The sequence below is a fragment of the Jaculus jaculus genome, chromosome 11, assembly GCF_020740685.1.
Source record: "Jaculus jaculus isolate mJacJac1 chromosome 11, mJacJac1.mat.Y.cur, whole genome shotgun sequence".
Taxonomy (NCBI): Eukaryota; Metazoa; Chordata; class Mammalia; order Rodentia; family Dipodidae; genus Jaculus; species Jaculus jaculus.
The window spans coordinates 108,789,170-108,812,274 of record NC_059112.1 but is presented as its reverse complement, the minus strand read 5'-3'; the positions used below and the strand labels follow the sequence as shown (position 1 = coordinate 108,812,274).

At 44.0% G+C, this 23,105-nt stretch overlaps 1 protein-coding gene and 1 non-coding gene across 2 annotated transcripts in view; one reads left to right on the top strand and one right to left on the bottom strand.

The window, feature by feature from the left end:
• The first annotated feature begins 6,142 nt into the window (after positions 1–6,142).
• The window catches only part of C11H16orf96 (chromosome 11 C16orf96 homolog), a 39,599-nt gene continuing 22,636 nt past the window's right edge, over positions 6,143–23,105 (top strand). Inside the window, exons 1-3 of the mRNA XM_045161291.1 lie at positions 6,143–6,595; positions 22,010–22,114; positions 22,886–22,966. Of these exons, the coding sequence (XP_045017226.1) occupies positions 6,191–6,595; positions 22,010–22,114; positions 22,886–22,966 (591 nt within the window). The 5' untranslated portion in view covers positions 6,143–6,190. The remainder of the gene's footprint in view (positions 6,596–22,009; positions 22,115–22,885; positions 22,967–23,105) is intronic.
• Positions 12,054–12,160, bottom strand: LOC123453359. The gene has a single exon (XR_006632752.1). It is a non-coding gene; the product is annotated as a U6 spliceosomal RNA (small nuclear RNA).

Here is a 23,105-nt window from a genome sequence, read left to right as displayed (position 1 = left end):
ATCAGTTGAGGGACATCTAGGCTGGTTCCATTTCCCAGCTATTATAAATTGAGCAGCAATAAACATGGTAGAGCACGTACTTTTAAGGAAATGAGATGAGTCCTTTGGATATATGCCTAGGAGTGCTATAGCTGGGTCATATGGTAGATCAATCTTTAGCTGTTTTAGGAACCTCCACACTGTTTTCCACAATGGCTGGACCAGATTGCATTCCCACCAGCAGTGTAGAAGGGTTCCTCTTTTTCCACATCCCCGCCAACATTTATGATCATTTATTTTCATGATGGTGGCCAATCTGACAGGAGTGAGGTGGAATCTCAATGTAGTTTTTTTTTTTTTAAAGATTTTTATTTATTTATTTTATTTGAAAGTGACAGAGAGAGAAAGAGGCAGATAGAGAGTGAGAGAGAGAATGGGCACGCCAGGGCTTCCAGCCACTGCAAACGAACTCCAGACGTGAGCGCCCCCTTGTGCATCTGGCTAATGTGGGACCTGGGGAACCGAGCCTCGAACCGGGGTCCTTAGGCTTCACAGGCAAGCACTTAACCGCTAAGCCATCTCTCCAGCCCTCAATGTAGTTTTAATCTGCATTTCCCTGATGACTAGTGACGTAGAACATTTTTTTAGATGCTTATATCCCATTCGTATTTCTTCCTTTGAGAATGCTCTACTTAGCTCCATAGCCCATTTTTTGATTGGCTTGTTTGATTCCTTATTATTTAACTTTTTGAGTTCTTTGTATATCCTAGATATTAATCCTCTATCAGATATATAGCTGGCGAAGATTTTTTCCCATTCTGTAGGTTGCCTCTTTGCTTTTTTCACTGTGTCTTTTGCAGTGCAAAATCTTTGTACTTTCATGAGGTCCCAGTGATTAATCTGTGGTTTTATTGCCTGAGCAGTTGGTGTTGTATTCAGAAAGTCTTTGCCAAGACCAATATGTTGAAGGGTTTCCCCTACTTTTTCCTCTAGCAGTTTCAGAGTTTCAGATCTGATGTTAAGGTCTTTAATCCATTTGGACTTAATTCTTGTGCATGGCCAGAGAGAAGAATCTATTTTCATCCTTCTGCAGATATATATCCAGTTTTCAAAACACCATTTGCTGAAGAGGCTGTCTCTTCTCCAATGAGTATTTTTTGGCATTTTTATCGAATATCAGGTGGCTATAGCTACTTGGGCTTACATCTGGGTCCTTTATTCTGTTTCACTGATCTACATGTCTGTTTTTGTGCCAGTACCATGCTGTTTTTGTTACTATGGCTCTGTAGTATAGGTTAAAACCAGGTATGGTGATACCAGCAGCCTTATTTCTGTTGCTCAGTATTATTTTAGATATTCGAGGTTTTTTTGTGATTCCAAATGAATTTTTGGATTGTTTTTTCTATTTCCATGAAGAAAGCCTTTGGAATTTTGATAGGGATTGCATTAAATGTGTAGATTGCTTTAGGTAAGATTGCCATTTTCAAAATATTGATTCTTCCAATCCAGGAACAAGGGATGTTTCTCCACTTTCTAGTGTCTTCTGCAATTTCTCGCATGAGTGTTTTAAAGTTCTCATTGTAGAGATTCTTTACTTCCTTGGTTAGGTTTATTCCAAGGTACTTTATTTTTTTTGATGCAATTGTGAACGGGAGTGATTCTCTGATTTCATCCTCTGTGTGTTTGTTGTTAGCATATATGAAGGCTACTGATTTCTGTGTATTTATTTTGTATCCTGCTACATTGCTGTAGGTTTTGATCAGCTCTAACAGTTTGCTAGAAGAGTCTTTAGGGTCCTTTATGTATAGAATCATGTCATCTGCAAATAATGATAACTTGATCTCTTCCTTTCCAATTTGTATCCCTTTTATGTGTGTCTCTTGCCTTATTGCTATGGCTAAGACTTCCAAAACTATATTAAATAAAAGTGGGGACAGTGGACACCCTTGTCTTGTTCCTGATTTTAGTGGAAAAGCTTCCAGTTTTTCCCCATTTAGTAATATGTTGGCTGTAAGCTTGTTGTAAATAGCCTTTATTATATTGAGATATGTTCCTTCTATTCCCAGTCTCTGTAGGACTTTTATCATGAAGGGATGTTGGATTTTGTCAAATGCTTTCTCTGCGTCTAATGAGATGACCATGTGATTTTTATCCTTCAACCCATTTATGTAATGTATTACATTTATAGATTTGCGTATGTTGAACCATCCCTGCATCTCTGGGATAAAGCCTACTTGGTCAGGGTGAATGACCTTTTTAATATACTCTTGTATTCTGTTTGCCAATATTTTGTTGAGAATTGGAGATTGGTCTGTAATTTTCTTTTTTTGTTCTATCTTTGCCTGGTTTTGGTATCAGGGTGATGCTGGCCTCATAGAAGGAGTTTGGTAGAATTCCTTCTTTTACTATTTCCTGGAAAAGCTTAAGAAGCAATGGTGTTAGCTCTTCCTTAAAGGTCTGGTAAAATTCAGCAGTGAATCCATCTGGGCTTGGGCTTTTTTTAGTTGGGAGATTATTGATAACTGTTCGGATCTCCATATTTGTTTTAGGTCTATTTAAGTGATTAATCTCATTTTGATTTAATTTAGGTAGGTCATATAAATCAAGGAAATCATCCATTTCTTTAAGATTTTCATACTTTGTGGAGTATATGCTTTTATAGTATGTCCCTGTGATTTTTTTGAATTTCTCTGGAATCTGTTGTGATGTTACCTTGTTCATCTCTGATTTTATTAATTTGTGTCTCTTCTCTTTCTTTTGCTCAGATTTGCTAAGGGTTTATCAATCTTGTTTATCCTTTCAAAGAACCAACTCTTTGTTTCATTAATTCTTTGGATTTTTTTTTTGTTTCTATTTCATTAATTTCTGCCCTAATCTCCACTTTACCCTTTGAAATTCCATTCTTCATCATATCCCCTCCACATCTCAATCAGTCTCCCTTTTATTTTGATGTCATGGTCTTTCCCTCCTCTTATGATGGTCTTGTATAGGCAGTGTCAGGCACTATGAGGTCATGAATATCCAGGCCATTTTATGTCTGGAGAGAGCATGTTGTAAGGAGTCCTACCCTTCTTTTGGCTCTTACATTCTTTCCACCACCTCTTCCACATTAGACCCTGAGCCTTGGAAGGTGTGATCGAGATGTTACTCAGTACTCCAGTCACTTCTTTCCAGCACTATGATACCTTCTGAGTCATCCCAAAGTCACTGCCATCTGAAAAGAGAAGATTCTCTACCCAAAGTGAGAAAAGTGTTAATATAAGGGTATAATTATTAAGAGAAGTGCTTACTGGGCAGTTTGATAATCATAGTATATACATTTAGCCAGACATCAGCAGATGTTACACCCCTAGGGCTCATGACTACCCCTGTTTTAAGTTTTCAGTATCAGGGATGTGTTTTCCCCCATGGAGTGGGCCTCCAGTCCAATTGGAGGGCAGTTGATTTCCACCATGACAGACATGCCACTATTGCACCTGTTGGCTCATTTGGGCTGGCTGGCCAATTATAAGGCTTGCAGTGTCCACTGTTGAGTATCTTCACTGGTGGTATCTCTTTCTCCCATTGAACTACATGTAGAATGGCTTCTTCCAGCTTTCTGTCAGCTGGTCTACATGGAGGAGGTTATCAGCTCAGTTCCAGCAGGATTTCTCAGTGGCCTTGCGGCCCAAGTTTTTTCTTTTTAATAATCTTTTTTTTTTAAAGAAAAAATATTTTATTATTATTTATTTGGCAGACAGAGAGAGAGAGAAGGGGCACACCAGGGCCTCCAGCCATGCAAATGAACTCCAGATGCGTGCGCCCCCTTGTGCATCTGGGTAATGTGGATCCTGGAGAATAGAACCTGGGTCCTTTGGCTTTGCAGGCAAATGACTTAACCGCTAAGCCATCTCTCTAGCCCCAATTTTTTTTCTTTTGGTTGTCTTGAGGGAAGGTCTCAGTCTATCCTAGGCTGACTTGGCACTCACTCTGTAGTCGTAAATTGGCCTTGAACTCACAGTGATCTTTCTACGTCTGCCTCCCAAGTGCTGCAAATAAAGGCCTGTGCCATCATGCCCAACTTTAGTTTTTGTTGTTGTTGTTTTTGTTTTCAAGGTAGGGTCTTGCTTTAGCCCAGGCTGATCTGGAATTCACTATGTAGTGTCAGGCTGGCCTTGAGCTCACAGTGATCCTCCTACCTCTCCCTCTCAAGTGCTGGGATTAAAGGCATGTGCCACCATGCTCAGCTCAGGCTTAAATTTTATTTATTTATTTATTTACTTTGGTTTTTCTAGGTAGGGTCTCACTGTGGCCCAGGCTGACCTGGAATGAACTATGTAGTCTCAGGGTAGCTTCAAACTCATGGTGATCCTTCTACCTCTGCCTCACATGTGCTTGGATTAAAGGCATGTGCCACCATGCCCAGCTTTAGTTCTTTTTTTTTTCTTTTCAGGTTTTTTTTTTTTTTTGACATCAGAATCAGCATATTTGGGCTGTTATTAGTTTTCTAGAAAACTTTTTTTCTTTTCTAAATTTTACTTTAATTAACAACTTCCATGTTTATAAAAAAAAAATCCCATGGTAATACCCTCCCTCCCCCTACTTTCCCCTTTGAAACTCCATTCTCCCCATCTCAATCAGTCTCTTTTATTTTGATGTCATGATCTTTTCCTCCTATTATGATGGTCTTGTGTAGGTAGTGTCAGGCACTGTGAGGTCATGGATATCCATTAGGGTCCTGGAGAGATAGTTTAGCAGTTAAGGTGCTTGCCTGTGAAGTCCAAGGACCCAGGTTTGATTCCCAGGTTCAATTCCCCAGTACCCTCATAAGCCAGATACACAAAGTGGTGCATGCATCTGGAGGAGTTTGTTTGCAGTGGCTATAAGCGTGCTCATTCATATTCTCTCCCTCTCTCTCTCTCTCTCTCTCTCTCTCTCTCTCTCTCTCTCTGCCTCTTTCTCTTTCTCTCTCAAATAAAATTAATTAATTTGAGAGGAAGAGAGAATGGGTACACCAGAACACCAGGGCCTCTAGCCAATGCAAACTCCAGAGCCATGCACCACCATGTGCTTCTGGCTTTCATGGGTTCTGGGGAACTAAACCTGGGTCCTCAGGCTTTGTAGGCAAGCACCTTAGGCTAAGCCATCGCTCCAGCCTGCTTTCTGTCTATATCGCTCTGCTTGCAAATAATTAAATAAAATGTTGCAAAAAAATAGATTGGCTCCAAGCCAGTGGACATGGGTGCTGGGTGCTAAGAATGTGAGATTGCAGTCCTGAGTGGGCTGGGAGTTAGGGCTCCTGGTGTTAAATCTATGGCTATCCCTATAGGCTTCCCTAGAAAACTAGGACAAGCTGGCTTCTGTTCTGTTTCAGAACAAAGAAGGGCCTGACCACAGCAGAGTCCTACATAAGCCTCTTGGCTATGCAGCAGCTGTCTTGTGGCCCTGTCCTTGAAACCCAGAAAGCAGGACTGAGACCCTGCTCAGGAGAGCCGGGTGTTGGTGAACCCTGGTTCATAATAGGAGCAGAACATAACTTCTTTTAGCCGGGGCTTATTGCTGGAACATGTAACACTCCAAACACACCACATTTTTCTTACCTGATTCCCTCTCCCCCTCAAGAAATAAGCACCCACCAGGAATGGAGTTACATGCTTTTAATACCAGCACACATCTTTAATCCCAGCACTTGGGAGCCTGAGGTAGGAGGATCATTGTGAGTTTGAGGCCAGCCTGAGACTACATAGTGGATTCCAGGCCAGCCTGGACTAGAGTGAGACCCTACCTTGAAAAACCAAAAGATGAAAAAAAAAATGATCTGAGTCTTCCTGACTTCAATAAATCTGCCTTCTGTCCTGATTCTAGATACTTTCAAAGAATGAGCTGCTACCTATGTGCTTCTCAGAAAGAGTCACGAGCTTTACATAATTAGAGCTGAGATGAAAAGGCTGCCCTTCTCTCAAAGCATTCATCTATTAGTTGAACACCTGCTCTGGGTGAGTCTCACCTGGAAGTACCCACACTGGGCTCTCAGAAGTGTGCCCGCCTGACTGTGTTCTGTGGTGTCCTAGCAACTGAAACTCTGATCTAAACTGTGGCCAGGGCAGAATCCATTCCTTTCTGACTGCTGTGACTTGTCATCTGCCCAGTCCCCTGAGGACCTTTCTGCGCAGGGTTCAGACAACTAGAAACCACCCGTTGTCCTCCTGAGGACACCCAGAGCCCTGGCAACATGAGTTCAATCACGTTCACTGAGCTGGTTAACATTGCCATACCACAATGCGGAGTGATGAACTTTCAGGCCCTGCATCTCCTGCTCCAGAGCATCCTGGACCACATCCAGATAGCTGAGTTCAAGAAGGTCCTTTCCGGGCACGAGGACTTCCTCCAAACCCCACAAGCTATGCTCACACCTAGAGAGGATGCCCATCTCAGCATCAGCCCTTCCCATAATGTCTTTGACGATGTGATGGACCGTATCAAGAAGATAGAGAGTCAACTGGTCACAGCTCAGGACCTGCCCACTACCAGCCAGCTGCTGGAGGGCAGCAAGGGGACCAACCAGCCTGCCCAGGAGTTATTGAATCTGATCAAGCTCCGGAAGAAGGTGGAGGGCAATGAGGAGGTCATAACAAAGGTAAGCTCCCAGCCAACAGAAACGCTGTAGTCCTGACATCCCTCCCCACCCCTTCCTCCTGGGCATTCTACGCTCTCCTCCCTGGTGATGGGGGCGTCCGCTTACATAGACCGTGGAGTAGGACCTGGGAGTCAGGCAGAGTCTGAATGGCAAGCCTGCATCCTTCACGAAGTACTGAGGAGACAGAGTCAGGCACGAAGGACCACACTTTGTAGAATTTCATTTGGCATGTAGGTAGGAGGATCACTGTGAGTTCGAGGCCACCTTGAGACTACATAATGAATTCTAGGTCAGCCTGGGCTAGTGTAAGACCCTACCTTGAAAAACAAGCAAACAACAACACAAAAAAAAAAAAAAAATGGGCACAGACCACACTTTGGTGGTAGTGGAGGGTAATGGAGGCTTTGGCGTAGTGTTACAGAGGTGACTGAGAAACAGACAGGATCCCCTCTCCTCCTGTAAGTGGGGAAAGCTGCCCAGAGACAGCACTCTGTCTGCACCGTCTGACTATATTTTGGGCTTCACACCCATTCCATCCCGTCTAGTCCATTCCCCAAGAAAACAGGGTGCTTACCACATGCCTGGTGAAGCCAAACTCAAACATTTTTTTTTGTGGGGGAGGGGTTGAGGTAGGGTCTTTCTCTAGCCAGGGATGACCTGAAATTCACTATGTAGTCTCAGGGTGGCCTTGAACTCATGGTGATCATCCTACCTCTGCCTCCCAAATGCTAGGATTAAAGACGTGCACCACCATGTCTGGCTATGTCTTTATTTTTTATTTTGATATGCATGTATTATGTGTGGTGTATATGCACGTGTGTGTGTGGTTTATGCAACTGTACATACGCCAGGTGCATACCCATGGGCAAGCACCACCACACTTAACTTTTCATGTCAGTTTCTTCCATCTTGTAGTAACCCTGTAAAGCAAGTGCTGTTAATTCTGTGTTTTATATAAGGAAAGGCGAACTGAGAGGTTTAAGTAACCCACTTGAGATCTCAGTGTTAGAAAACAGTGAGAATCTACCTGGAAAAACCAAACAAACAAACAAACAAAAAAAGCCAAAGATAGAGAAGCTAGCTTGGTGGTGCACGCCTTAAATCCCAGCATTCGGGGTGGCAGAGGTAGGAGGATCTGTGAGTTTGAGGCCACCATGAGACTACATAGTGAATTCCAGGTTAGCCTGGGCTAGAGAGAGACCCTACCTCGAAGAAAAAAAAAGGGGGGGAAACTGGTAAAATCAGGGGGCTGGGAATATGGCTCAGCTGTTAAAGACACTTCCTTACAAAGCCTTATGGCCCAATTCCAAATTCCATTCCCCACTGCACAGGTACACCAGATGCACAAAGAGGCACATGAGTCTGGAGTTTGTTTTCAGTAGCAGGAGACCCTGGTGTGTCTATTCTCATTCTCTCTCTTATAAACAAAATTTAAAAATTAACAAAAAATAAAAAATAAATAAGGTAATAAAGTGGGACTTGGTGGCATACATCTTCAAACCCAGAACTTGAGAGGCAGAAGTAGGAGGATGAGTTTGAGGCCAGCCTGAGACTACATAGTGAATTTCGGGTTAGCCTTGGCCTACTTGGGGTGAGGGGGTAATGTTTGGACTGGAGAGATGGCTCAGCAGTTAAGGCACTTTCCTTCAAATCCTAACAATGTTAGTTTAATTCCCCAATACCTATGTAAAGCCAGATGCATCTGGAGTTTGCTTGCAATGGCTAGAGGCCCTAATGGGCCCATTCTCTCTGTCTATCTCTCTTCTTACTCTCTCTCTCTGCTTGCAAGTAAATAATTAATTAAAATATATATTGTATGGTGGCACATGCCTTTAATCCCAGCACTTGGGAGGCAGAGGTAGGAGGATAGCCATGAGTTCAAGGCTACCTTGAAACTACAAAGTAAATTCCAGGTCAGCCTGGAAGAGAGTGGGTAAGAGTGCATGCATGTGTCTGGAGTTTGTTTGAAGTGCCAGAAGGCTCTGGTGTGCTCATTCTCGTTTCTCTCTCTTTCCTCCCCTTCTCACACACACACAAAAAGTAGGCTAGAGAGATGTCTCAGTGGTCAAAAGTGCTTGTCCGGGCCCAATACCCATGTAAAGCCAAACACATAGAGTGGTGTATTCATCTGGAATTCGTATTCAGTGGCAAGAGGACATGACAAAAAAAAAAAAAAAATTCTGGGCATGACCACATGACCTCACACACAAGTAACCCCGATGCTAAGGGAGGCAGAGACAGGAGGCTCACTGGGGCCCAATGTTCAGCAAGTCTGACAAAATAGCATGAGTTCCAGGTTCATCGAGAGACCCTTCCCCAACCTCACAGAAACCAGGGGTAAGTGAAAAGAGTGATAGAAAAGGACGCTCTCCTTTGATGTCCAGATGCTTGCACACAGGTGTACACATGGGGTATATGCAGTTGCATACATGCCTTTGCTCCTAGCACTCAGGAGGCAGAGGTAGGAGGATCGCCATGAGTTCAAGGCCACCCTGAGACTACAGAGAGAATCCCAGGTCAGACTGAGCTAGAGTGAGACCCTACCTCAATAAAATAAATAAGCCAGGCATGGTGGCACACACCTTTAGTCCCAGCACTCAGGGGGCAGAGGTGGGTGGATTGCCATCAGTTCTACATAGTGAATTCCAGGTTAGCCTGGACTAGAGCAAGACCCAACCTCAAAAAACAAAAAACAAAAACCAAAAAACCCCAAAATAACTAAATAAATCAATAAAATAAAGACATAATGAGGTGGGGAGCAGAGCAGAGCTGGTGTGGCTGGGCCAACATCAGACAAGATAGGCCTCAAGACAAAAGTACTACTTTGCTGTGTGCGGTGGTGGAGAGCCCTGCGGCAGAACAGGTATCCAGTGCCGAAGTGGAGCAGCTTGCAGCAGGGGTCTGTGGCAGTGATGAATAAATGCTTCTAGAATTCTCAAGGGCCCTGAGTAAGGTTGCCCAGTTCACAGAGGGCTGGTGGACAGGTTCCGAACTGGCTGGGTAGAGGACTGTTTGTGCAGATAGGAAATGTCCCCACCATATGATGGAGAATGGAATTTCAAAGGGGAAAGTGGGGGTGGGGGTAGGGAGGGAGGGAATTACCATGGGATTTTTTTTTATAATCATGGAAAATGCTAATAAAAATTTTAAAAATTAAAAAAAAAAGAAAGAAATGTCCCCACCTTTAGAGAGTGCTGCCTGGCCCCAGCCTGGCTGAGGTTGCCCAGAGTTACCACAATGACCCATTGAAGGGAGTTGCCATGGTTTCTAAACAAGAACAGTGCAAGCTGTTTAGCTAAGTGTCTGCACACGAGCCCAAGAGGCTGGCAGACCAGATGCCACATCAATTGAGGATGTCTCAACTGTACCATCCTCTCTGGGCTGGTTGGGTTAGGGTTCTCCGTCACCCTTACTGGGCATACCTCAAAGGGCATAAGCCAAGGGTGTGGAATCAGCAGACAGCCTTAACACTCGCTCCAGGCAGGACAAATGACACCCAGCAAACTAGAGCAAGCAGCAGGAGACTCCTGCCCATTGGTGGCCAAGAGGCCTCAGAGAATCCACGCGGTAGCCCAAGAGCTCAGGCTCCAGATAGTGATAGGTACCCACTGCCTCTGGTGAGGCCCCCTAGACCAGAAAACATGGGCTCCAAGCTGAGGATGGCGGCACACACCTTAAGTCCCAGCGCTCAGAAGAGGCAGCAGCAGGAGGATCACTGGCTGGTCTACACAGTGAATTCCAGGCCAGTCAGGGTTACTTTTGGAGACTTTGTCTCAGGGAGGGAGGAAAGGAAGGAAAGAAGAAAGAAGAAAACCTGGGCTTCCACATCAGCCTCAGCCATCCTATGGGACCATAACCCAGAGTGGCAGGTTATGACCAGCCCCAGCCCTTCCCACATCTGCCCTGCGATAGCGCCCCCTAGTGAGGCTTTCCAAAATTGTAGATTCCCAGGCCCTTCTCACTTAAGATTCCCCATGCAGCCTTTGACCTTCCCTGCCTTCTTCTGGTCTGAAATGAATAATCCTGGCAGTCGCTTCACAGGAGAAAAAGGATTATTTTAGCTTCTTATTTCATATATATATGGGCTTAAAGCTGTTGGAGACGCTGTGCGGCTTTAGAGAATGAGGGTTCAGGCCATTGTCATAATGGTAGTGAACTCCTTGAGCTGTGGTCTCGCTCTCCGCAGAGCGCTGTGAAGTGCTGTAAGCTTGCCTGGTTTCCTTGGGAAGAGAGTGTTAACATTCCCAGTTTTCACAGTTCTGGATAGGGCCACATGAGCCTGCCTAGCTGATTATCCAAGGCAATGTTTGCTTTGACCCCTTATCAGGGCCCAGCAAGTAAGTATTGTCAGAAGCTTAAGCCCTCTTGAGAGGGAGAGAAGGAGCCCAAGGCTGGACACGTTCAGCTTCTAGTGCTCACTGGAGGCTGCCTGCCACACACCGGTAGCGTCTAGGATTTGCTTCTCCCCTGAACTCAGCTCCGTCTAAGCCCTGTCTGTGGCCTGCAGTCTCTGGACATAGAAAAGGTCTTGAACCCTGTCCCCAAAGCCCTTCACCCTAGGTCAGGAGCCCAGGACATGTAAGGCAGCCATCTGGGTCACTGGCCATGGGAAACCTTTTACTATGTCACAAGAGAACATAATCCCACACAGGAACAAAACCTTTCACCTTTTATGTGCAGTCCTTGCCCATGGGGCATCCCATAGGTTCTGCTACCTTTTCTGGTCTTTTTTATGTTTTATTTTTATTTTTTTGTTTTTTCGAGGCAGGGTCTCATGCTAGCCCAGGCTGACCTGGAATTCACTCCGTGGTCTCAGGGTGGCCTCTAGTCATCCTCTTATCTCTCCCTTCTGAGTGCTGGATGAAAGGAGTGTGCCACCATGCCCAGTTTATTTTTAATATATTTTTGTTTATTCATGTGCAAGCAGAGAGAGACAGACAAAGAGAGAAAGACAGAGAGGGCCAGTTGTGGTGGTGCACGCCCTTAATCCCAGCAGAGGTAGGAAGATTGCCATGAGTTCAAGGCCAGCCTGGGACTACAGAGTGAATTCCAGGTCTGCCTGAGCTAGAGTGAGACCTTACCTCGAAAAAAAAAAAAAGAAGAAGAGGAAAAGAAAGAAAGAAAGAAAGAGTGAGAGAGAGGATGGATGTGCCAGGGTCTCTAGCCACTGCAAAGGAATTCCAGATGCATGTGCCCCTTTGTGTATTTGGCTTTACATGGGTACTGGGGAATTAAACTCAGGTCATTAGGTTTTGCAGGCAAGCACCTTAATTACTAGACCATCTCTGCAGCCCCTTGGGTTTTGTTGTTTTTTGTATGTTTGATTGGTTGGTTGTTTTTTTTTTTTTTTTTAATTTAATTTATTAGTTTTCTTTTCAGTAAATACAGGCAGTTTGGTACCATTATTTAGGCTCATCTGTGATCTACCCCCTCCCATTAGACCCTCCTTGTTATTGAAAAAAATATGGAACGCTTCACGAATTTGCGTGTCATCCTTGCGCAGGGGCCATGCTAATCTTCTCTGTATCGTTCCAATTTTAGTATATGTGCTGCCGAAGCGAGCACTTTGTTTTGTTTTTTTTACTTTTATACATTTTAGTTTTTTGTATGTTTGGTTGGTTTTGTTTTGTTTTTTACTTTTATACATTTTAGTTTTTTCAAGGTAGGGCCTCACTCTAGCCCAGGCTGACCTTGAACTCTCACTGTCATTAGTTCCAGGCTGACCTTAAGCTCACAGCAATCTTCCTACTTCTGTTTCTCGAGTGCTGACACCCAGCTCTTTTTTGGGGTCTTGCCTGTCACCCATGTCGGGGTCAGGTGGAAGGAGGTGATTCCTGAATGCCAGGTCCCTAAATTGCTTCCAGAGAAAGTGGGGAAGACAGGAAGCACCAGAGGTTGTTAGGGTCTGCATGTCACACAGTTTTCACTAAGCATGTTCCAACCACAGCAGGTGAGGACTTGTGAAGCCATCCCATAATATCTTTGTTACTCCCCACGAAATGAGCTGTAAGTCCTGACAGTACAATGGACTGTTGAAATTTCCTCCTATTGTGTCTAAAATTAAAATGCTGATTTTTATCGCCTAGTTGAGATATTTCACATACCAGAAAGTCCATGCATTTGAAGCATATAGAGTTCAGTGAGTATGGTAGGTGCTGGGGGATGGATGGACACTTACGTGTTCCACATTCCAGGAAGAAGTCTGCACACACATGTGACAAGCAGCTCAGCACATCCACACTAATGTTAAATGCTGGCGTGTTCTCAGTTTATCGTCCAGTCCTCCTGTGGAGAAGCACACAGGCTCGGAACCGGCAGACACTGCCTAGACTCGGCATCCCAGGACTTGCCTGAGCCCAGCCGGGCAGAGGAGGAGGGAAGAGTACCAGTGACGACAGCAAAAGTCACAGACGTCATAAGTCTCAGAAACAATCACCTGACCACCACACTTGGCTTAGTCTTTTTAAGTTAGTTATTTATCTTTGGTTTTTCTTTTCTCTTTATGTATTTAAGAGAGGTAGAGAAAGACAGACAGAGAGAAATTAATGCCCTAAGCTTTATTATTTCTTCCCGTGTACTGAGTTTCGGTTTGCCTTGTTCTTCTTATTCCAAAGGCTTTAAGGTGAAGCATTGAGTTGTTTTCTTGCAACCTTTCTGATTTCTTGCAAACTCAGGCTGACCTGGAATTCACTATGCAGTCTCAGGGTGGCCTTGAACTCACGGTGATCCTCCTACCTCTGCCTCCCGAGTGCTGGGATTAAAGGCATGTGCCACTATGCTCAGCTCCTGATTTCTTAATATAGGCGATTAAAGCTATACATTTTCCTCTTAGGACTGACTTCATTGTGTCCCAAAAGTTTTTTATTTTTTTATTTTTTATTTATTTATTTATTTGAGAGCGACAGACACAGAGAGAAAGACAGATAGAGGGAGAGAGAGAGAATGGGCGCGCCAGGGCTTCCAGCCTCTGCAAATGAACTCCAGACGCGTGCGCCCCCTTGTGCATCTGGCTATCGTGGGACCTGGGGAACCAAGCCTCGAACCGGGGTCCTTAGGCTTCACAGGCAAGCGCTTAACCGCTAAGCCATTTCTCCAGCCCCCCAAAAGTTTTTGAATGTTGTGTTCTCATTATCATTTGACTCTATAAATTTTTGATTTCCTTCTTGATTTCTTCCTTGACCATTCATCATTTAGTAGTGTATTGTTTAGTTTCCATGATTTTGTGTATGCTCTATAGCTTTTCTTGCTATTGATTTGTAGTTTGATCCCATTGTGATCAGATAGAGTGCAAGGAATTATTTCCTATATTTGCTAAAGTTTGCTTTATGTCCTAATATATGGTCAATTTTAGAGAATGTTTCATGTGCTGCTGAATGTGTATTCTGCAGCATTTGGATGAAATGTCCTGCATATATCTGCTGGGTCATCTTGGCAAAAAATAAACAGATGCATCTGGATTAAATAAGGTCATAGAAGAAATGGACCTGTCAATTGATGGGAGTAGGGTTCAAAGTCACCCACTACAACTGTTTGGTGTTATCTGTGATCTTAGATCTAGTGGCATTTGTTTGGTGAAGTTGGGAGCCCCTGTGTTAGGTGCATATATGTTTAGGCTTGTAATGTCCTCCTTTTGAAGTGTGCCTTTAATCAATATAAAATTACCTTCCTTATCTTTTCTAACTAACATTGGTCTGAAGTCTACCTTGTCAGATATTAGGATAGCGACTCCTGCTTGTTTTCTAGGCCCATTTGCTTAAAACACCACTTTCCAACCTTTCACTTAATATAGTATCCATCCTTTGTAGAAAAGTGAGTTTCTTGGAGGCAACAAATTGAAGGATCCTGCTTTTTAACCCAGTCTGCAAACCTATGTCTTTTGGTTGAGGCATTGAGGCTGTTGATATTAAGAGTTATTATTGAAATGTGTGTAGTTATTTTTACAATTTTTCTTGTTTTATAGTTCTTCCAGTTTTACCTTTGCTCTATTGTATTAACTAGTATTTGAGTATGGTTATTTTTTAAGTATTTTTCACTTATTTATTTGAGAGAAGGAGGGAGGGAGAGAGAGAGAGAATGGGCATGCCAGGGCCTCCAGCCACTACAAACAAACTTCAGATGCATGTGCGCCCTTGTGCCTCTGGCTTACATGTGTCCTGGAGAGTAGAACCAGGATCCTTTGGCTTTGCAGGCAAATGACTTAACCACTAAGCCAGCCCTCTAGCCCGTATGGTTTGTTTTATCCAGGTTCCTGATGTGTGTGCTTTTCTTTCTCTTCAGCATGGAGGATCCTGTCAAGTATTTTCTGCAGAGCTGGTTTTTTATTCAAATATTCCTTTAGCCTACTTTTGTTGTGGAATGTCCTTATTTCTCCACCTATTTGAATGGATAGCTTTGCAGAATAAAGTAACCTTGGCTGACAGTTGTTATCTTTCAAAATTTGGAATACATCATTCCAAATACATTTATTCAAAGGGGAAGGTGGGGGGAGAGAGGGCATTACCATGGGATATTGTTTACAATCATGGAAATTGTTAATAAAAATATTTGAGCCGGGCGTGGTGGCGCACGCCTTTAATCCCAGCACTTGGGAGGCAGAGGTAGGAGGATCGCTGAGAGTTCGAGGCCACCCTGAGACTACATAGTGAATTCCAGGTCAGCCTGAGCCAGAGTGAGACCCTACCTCAAAAAAACAAAAACAAACAAACAAAAAAAAATATTTGAAAAGAAAAAAATAGTTAATTTAATTTATTTATTTGACACATTGAGAGAGAGAACGGGCCCACCAGGGCAAATGAACTCCAGACACATGCACCCCCTTGTGCTTCTGGCTAATGTAGTTCCTGGGGAACTGAACCTGAGTCCTTTGGCTTTGCAGGAAAATGCCTTCACTGCTAAGCCATCCCTCCAGCCCCCCCCCTTCTGGCTTTTAAAGTTTGTGTTGAGTAATCTGCTGTGATCCTGAGGGGCTTCCCTTTGAATGTGACTTGATTTTTCTAACTGCTTTCAATAAATTTTCTTTGGTTTATATGTGTGGTAGTTTAATTATAATATGGCGAGGGGAGGTTCTTTCCAGGTTTTGTCTGGTTGGTGTTCTAAAGGCTCCCTGTATCTGTATTGGCATCTCTTTCCCAATTTGAGGGAAGTTTTCTTCTGTGATTTCGTTGAAAATGCCTACTATGTCTTTGGAGTGAAATTCTTCTCCTTCTACTATACCCTGAATTCTTATGTTTGATCTTGTCATAGTGTCCCAAATATCTTGAAATTCCCATCCATACTTTCCTATTAGTTTGTCTTTCTCTTTGTTGGACTATATTAGATCTGCCACCTGGTCTTCTAGTTTAGATATTCTGTTCTCTCCTTCATCCATTCTTTTTTATTTTTTTATTTTTATTTTTATTTTCTGAGGTAGGATCTTGCTCTCTCCTTCATCCATTCTAGTGGTGAGATTTTCTACAGATTTTTTTTAATTTCACTGATTGTGTTCTTCATTGCTAGTATTTCTGACTGGTTTTTCATTATTGTTTTATTTATGTCTTCTATTGATCTCCTTATTTCATTGAATTGGTTTCCTATGTCTTCTTGATTCCTTGATTTCCTCTTTGACTCCTTTGAGCATATTTATAATCATTCTTTTGAAATCTTTCTCAGGCATTTCCTCTAAGTCATTCTCACCTGAGGTCATTTCTGATTCACTAATATTTTTTGGTGGATTTATATTGTCTTGATTTTTTGTGTGTCTTGTGTTATAATGTAGAGATTTTCATCTTAGATTAATTTAATGCTTGGATCTTCTAATTATTTACAGTATTATTAGATGTATCAATCAATCTGATGTTATATATCTTCAGGTTAAGAGTTTAAGATGCTAGGTGTGGCTCTTAAGACTTTCAGAGTATCTTCAAAAGTGACCCTTGATGTTGGGTTTGCCTGCTATGAGAGTATTCAAGTAGGCTGAGTGGAACAAAATACAGGCAAATACTAAAATTTAACTAAACAATGTACACATTCAATGAAAAACAGCACTGAGTAAGTATGCAAGAGATTATGACAACCAAATCCTCTAACAAAGTCAGTCCCTAAGGATGCGTGTTGCCCCACACCCTTAATCCTAGGAAGCTAAGATTTCTGGTCTGTAGAGGGTTCTAAGTAAGCTTATAACCAAGTGAGACCCTTCCTTAATCAACAACAGAAGAGAAAACAAAACCACTAAAAATCAAGAAGCATCAAATAACAGGCCCAAAATATAGCTTATTTCCCAGTGTCAAATCCGACCATTCATCAGATTTAACATATACTTTACCCTGACATGGAAGGTGCAATTAGCAGTTCTGATTCAAACCTATATACCAGCTTATTTGGTGGGTACTGACCTCATGCAATCCCAGTTGTCTTGTGGCATGTATTTGGTCTCAGCAATGCTGCACACCTGCTTGGGTCCCTCTTTGCTGCACTGTGGGTTCAGTAGGCTGGCTGGGTCGTTTGACCACTGCCCTCATCACCCGTGCCAGGTGCTGTGTAGGTGAGCTCCCTTCCCCAGGTCTTTGGTGCTTGCTGGCGCTTGCGCGGGCAGTGGGGGAGGGGAGGCTGTGGATGGTGGCTGAAGATCTGCTCCGTTGGTCCCTGCTGTTCTCCCTTCATGTTTCTTGATTTTGGGAGAAGGCCAGTGTGAGTACAGAATCCCCTCACCTGGCTTTTTCCTGCGGCTCAGGCCGAGCATGGTGGCTGTGTCCACGCGGACCTGGTTCCTCTATTGGAGCCACTTCTGCCTGCTTCTGTGGACCCTAGATGCTCTGGGTCTCTCCTTCTCTGCTGTACTTGATAATTTCTTATACACCTGTTCCTTTTTAGTAGAAGAGGGTATTTTGCTGTGTTTTTTTTTTTTTTCTTTTTCCTTTTCTCCCCTAGGCTGCTTTGGCATGGTTCCTATGCTGCCATCTTAACTGGAAGTCTACTTTTTGTTTTTTGTTTTTCTTTTTTAAAAATTTTTTTGTTTAATTTTTTTTATTTATTTGAAGAAAAAGAGACAGATAGAGAGAAAATGGGCACGCCAGGGCCTCCAGCCACTGCAAACGAACTTCAGACACATGCGCCCAGTTGTGCATCTGGCTAACGTGGGACCTGGGGAATCGAGCCTTGAACCTGGGTCCATAGGCTTCATAGGCAAGTGCTTAACCGCTAAGCCATCTCTCCAGCCCTGTTTTTCGTTTTTCTGAGGTAGGGTATCATTCTAGCTCAGGCTGACCTGGAACTCACTATGTATCCTCAGGGTGGCCCCAAACTCATAGTGATCCTTTTACCTCTGCTTCCTGTGTGTTGGGATTAAAGGTGTGCACCACCATGCCAGGCTCATCTGTGTATTTTCTTGAGACAATCTCTCACTGAACTGGAACCTGGCTGACCAGTGATTCTCTTGTCAGGACTGGAGTTACAAGTATGCATGACCTTGCCAGTTGTTTACTTGGATGCTGGGGAATCCAACTCAGGTTGAATCAAGCTTTCAGAACCTCATGCTTGCATGACCCACTGAGCCATCTCCCCAGTCCCTTTGCTATTACCAATAGTGCTGCTATGAATTTGGTGTCCCCCCATTTTTTAGGTAGGCTGACCTGGAACTCACTATGTAGTCTCAGGCTAGCCTTGAACTCACAGTGATCCTCCTAGCTCAGCCTCCCAAGTGCTAGGACTAAAGGTGTGTGCCACCACGGCCAGCTACAACATTTTGTGTAAATTTACTTTATGTGTGTATATAGTTTGTGTGTGTGCATGTGTTTATGTGTAGAGACCTGAGGAGAGTATCATGTCTCTTTCTGTGTCATTCACCTGCATATTTCCCTGAGACAGAATCTCTCATTGAACTTGGAGCTGCCGTTTTTGGTCAGACTGGCTGACCAGGGAGCCCCAGTGATTCTCCTGTCTCTGCTCCAAGAAGCCTGGGGTTATAGGCATGCATGGCTCGGCTCAGCTATTTACATGGATGCTGGAGAATCAAACTCAGGGGAAACCAAGCCCTCCTCCAGGGCCTCGTGTTTGCACAGGAAGGTGCTGTCTCTTATTAAGCCATCTCACTAGCTCACTCGCTCTTTTCTTTTTCTTCCCTCCCTCCCTCCCTTTTTTTCAAAACAGTATCTTAAATTAGTCCTGGACCCTAGGCTCAAGCCATCCTGCCTCGTCCTCTCGAGTAGCTGGGATACAGACCATGCTAGCATGCAGAGCTGCTGCTTTCATGTGTGGGCATATAGTTGCTCTGGCACCATTTGCTAAATAGATGATTTGCACCCCGACTGAGTCATCTTGGCACCTGTGTTGAAAATCAGTTGACTGTAAACTTTTCACTTTATTTTTAGGCTCTCAATTTGATTCCACTGGTCTGTATCAGTCTTGTGCCAACAAACTTTTTTTCAGGGGCTGGAGAGATGGCTTAGTGGTTAAGTGCTTGCCTATGAAGCCTAAGAACCCCGGTTCAAGTCTCAATTCCCCAGGACACATGTTAGCCAGATGCACAACGGGTGCACGCGTCTGGAGTTTGTTTGCAGTGGCTGGAAGCCCTGGCATGCCCATTTTCTCTCTCTCTTCTTCTCTCTGTCTATTGCTCTTAAATAACTAAATTTTTTTTTTTTTTTTTGGTTTTTTGAGGTAGGGTCTTACTCTAGCCCAGGCTGACCTGGAATTAACTATGTAGTCTCAGGGTGGCCTCGAACTCACGGCGATCCTCCTACCTCTGCCTCCCGAGTGCTGGGATTAAAGGCGTGCGCCACCACGCCCGGTTTAACTAAATATTTTTTTAAAAAACCTTTTTTTCAGTGTAATATGTTATGTGGGCAAAAGTGTCATGTGCTATTTATGCTTGTTAGAGGTGGCTCTGGCTCTGGAGACTGGGTAGGCCCCCTGTCTCAGATCCAGGCATGTTTATCTCAGATGTCCTTGGAGACCCTTTGTCCTGGGACAGGCTGCACCCCCCTCCCATGACAAGGAGAAAGGAGAACAGCAAAGTAGTCCAAGGGTCAAATACACTGTACTTTGAGAATAGCTGGAAGGTAAACACTTCCAGCAGAGGTCACTGTTGTTTATCCTGTGATATAAAAATGAGATTCTCATCCTGTGATATAAAAATGAGATTCCTAGCTGGGCTTGGTGTCATCTCAAGGTGGCCTTAAACTCACAGCGGTTCTCCTACCTCTGTCTCCCTCTGTCTGCTTCTCAAGTGAATAAAATTGTGTGTGTGTTTGTGTGTGTGTGAGTGTGTGTGTGTGTGTGTGTATACAAAAAGACATTTGGACCCTCAACTGGAGACTCTAGCTGATTGTTTTTTCCTCACTCTAACCCAGGTGGTCTGGGATTAAAAACATGTACTTCTCCCAGTCCTGTTTTGGAATCACTTCCTTAATTTTTAATTTTTTTTTTTTGAGGTAGGGTGGTGATGTTGATGGTGATGGTGGTGGTGATGGGGTACCTGTCTCCCCTGCTTCTGATCCTCCAAAGGCTGCCACACAGGAGCTAGCTGTGCTGTTTGCTGTTCATTGCACAGGGATGGGCTCAGTGAGGAAGTCTTAGTTACAGGTATATTCTTTTTTTTTTTTAATTTATTTGTTTTATTTATTTTGAGGTAGGGTCTCACTCTAGCCCAGGCTGACCTGGAATCCTCCTACTTCTGCCTCCCAAGTGCTGGGATTAAAGGTGTGCACCACCACACCTAGATTACATATATATATATATGGGTTTTTGAGATAGGTTCTCTCTCTAGCCTAGGCTGACTTGGGTTTCACTATGTAGTCTCAGGGTGGCCTCAAACTCACGGTGATCCTCCTACCTCTGCCTGCCTCCTGAGTGCTGGGATTAAAGGTATACACCACCACGCCAGACACCCTTAAATATCTTTTTAAAAGTTAATTTGAGAGAGAGAGAAAGAGAGAATGGGTGCACCAGGGCCTCTAGCCACCACAGACAAACTCCAGGCACATTTGCCACCCTGTGCATCTGGCTTCATGTGTGTACTGGGGAATCAAACCTGGGTTCTTTGGCTTTGGAGGCAAGCTCCTTAATCACTGTTGCAGTCAGGTTCACATTACTGATAGAAATCACCCAACCAAGAGCAGCTTGTGGGAAAAAGAGGTTTATTTTGGTTTATGGACTTGAGGGGAAACTACACGATGGTAGGGGGAAACTATGGCATGAGCAGAGGGTGGACATTACCCCCTGGCCCATATAAGGTGGACAACAGGAACAGGAGAGTGTGCCGGACACTGGCAAGGGGACACTGGATATAACACCCATAAGTCCACCCCCAACAATACACCGCCTCCAGGAGGCTTTAATTTCCAATTGCCATCAGCTGGGGAACCTACCATCCAAAGCACCTAAGTTTATGGGGGACACCCGAGTCGGACCACCACAACCACTAAGCCATCACTCCAGCCCCACTGTAGGTATATTCTAACACAGCATTGCTGCTTTCCTGCCAGCCTCCCTGGGGCATGCAGCACTGGTTTGTTGGGCATTTTAAGTACATCCATCCTAGGTCTTGGTAGAGACAGGAGGATCCTTTGGACCCTGGTTGTCAGTAGAAAACATCTGGTATGCCATAGTGAATATTAACAACCCCACTGAGGCAGGTCCTCCAGAGAATGGGGCCAGGGAGGAGGAAAAAGATGTTAACAGTACATGATGTATCCATAAAAGTATGTTCAGCCAGTGGGGGGCACACCTTTAATCCCACCTTGACAATGCATAGTGAACTACAGGTCAGCCTGGACTAGAATGAGACCCTACCTCGAAAAACCAAAAATAAATAAATAAATGAAAATAAAAAATAAATAAAGTATGTTCGTAATAAAAAAAAACAAATTAGAGCCGGGTATGGTGGCACATGCCTTTAATCTCAGCACTCAGGAGGCAGAGATAGAAGGATCACCATGAGTTCAAGGCCACCCTGAGACAACATAGAAATTCCAGGTCAGCCTGGGCTACTAAAGTGAGTCCCTACCTCAAAAACAAAACAAAACAAAACAAAAACGTCTCTACAGTGACTACTTTTTATTTTATTTTATTTTATTTTTTTGAGGTAGGGTCTCGCTATAGCCCAGGCTGACCTGGAATTCACTCTGTAGTCTCAGGGTGGCCTCAAAATCATAACAATCCTATCTCTGCCTCCCTCTGGGATTAAAGGCATGTACCACCATGCCTGAATCTTGCTGTTGACTTTTTTTTTTTTCTTGGTTTTCTGAGATAGGGTTTCACACTAGCCCAGGTTGACCTGAAATTCACTATGCAGTCTCAGGGTAGCCTTGAACTCATGGTGATCCTCCTACCTCTGCCTCCCGAGTGCTGGGCATGTACCACCATGCCCACTTCTGGCTGGTTACTTTTATCCACCCCAACTTCACAGTTTCCTCCCCTCTCTCCTCTCTCCCTGTTTAGTCCATGAAGACCCTGCAGGATTTGCTCACTGACATTCAAACACTCAAGATCACCACTGAAACCCTCAAGAAGGATGTGGACATGCTGAAGTTTATGTATGAAAAGGTAGTCACCCTCACTCCATCCTGTGTCTGGCCATACTATGCTGGTCAGACCTCTGGTAGCTAGGGCAGTAAAAAAAAAGCGGGGCGTGGTGGTGCACGCCTTTAATCCCAGCACTCGGGAGGCAGAGGTAGGAGGATTGCCGTGAGTTCGAGGCCACCCTGAGACTACATAATGAAATCCAGGTCAGCCTGGGCTAGAATGAGACCCTACCTCGAAAAACCAAAAAAAAAAAAAAAAAAAAAAAAAAAAAAAAAAAATCTAAGAGGCCTGTTTTTAGTTGGAGAATGTGACCACAAGGGGAGGAAACTAGGTATCCCTGGCCAAGCTCCCTGTGGCCCTCCATGTTTTTTCCTCTGTGTTAGGGATTAGTTTAAGTGACAGAAACCCAGTTCAGCTCGACTTAGTAAAAATAACAGAATTTATTGTTTCATTTTCTGTTTCTTTTTTTCTTTTTGGTTTTTCGAGGTAGGGTCTCACTTTAGCCCAGGCTGACCTGGAATTCACTATGTAGTGTCAGCGTGGTGGTGAACTCACCGTGATCCTCCTGCCTCTGCCTCCTGAATGCTGGGATTAAAGGTGTGCGCTTCTAAACCTGGCTTTGAATGTTTTTTAGACCAACATTTCCCAAAGTTTTTATCTGTGGAACCTTCTGGCAGATCTTTTCTCTCCCTGGGAAACTCCATCCATTCTTCTTTCTGAAACTCAGGCACCTAATAGCAAGGCTGGGATCAGAACTTTGCACCCTAGCCTCAGACTAGGTTTCTTGGATAGGTACACCCAGAAAAAATGGATCTCTTTGGTGAAGACTTGAAAATACAGAGCCGGAAGTTGAATGGACTGCAGCGGGACGTGGTGAGGCCTTTGTCCTGGCCTCCTGTGCTGGGGCCAGGAGGTCTGGGGAGAGAGGCATAGTTTGGGAAGATTTCTTTGTAAATGTGTGCATGGCAAGTCCCCCACAGCAGATGTGGAAGGTGTTACGCTCACAGCCTCA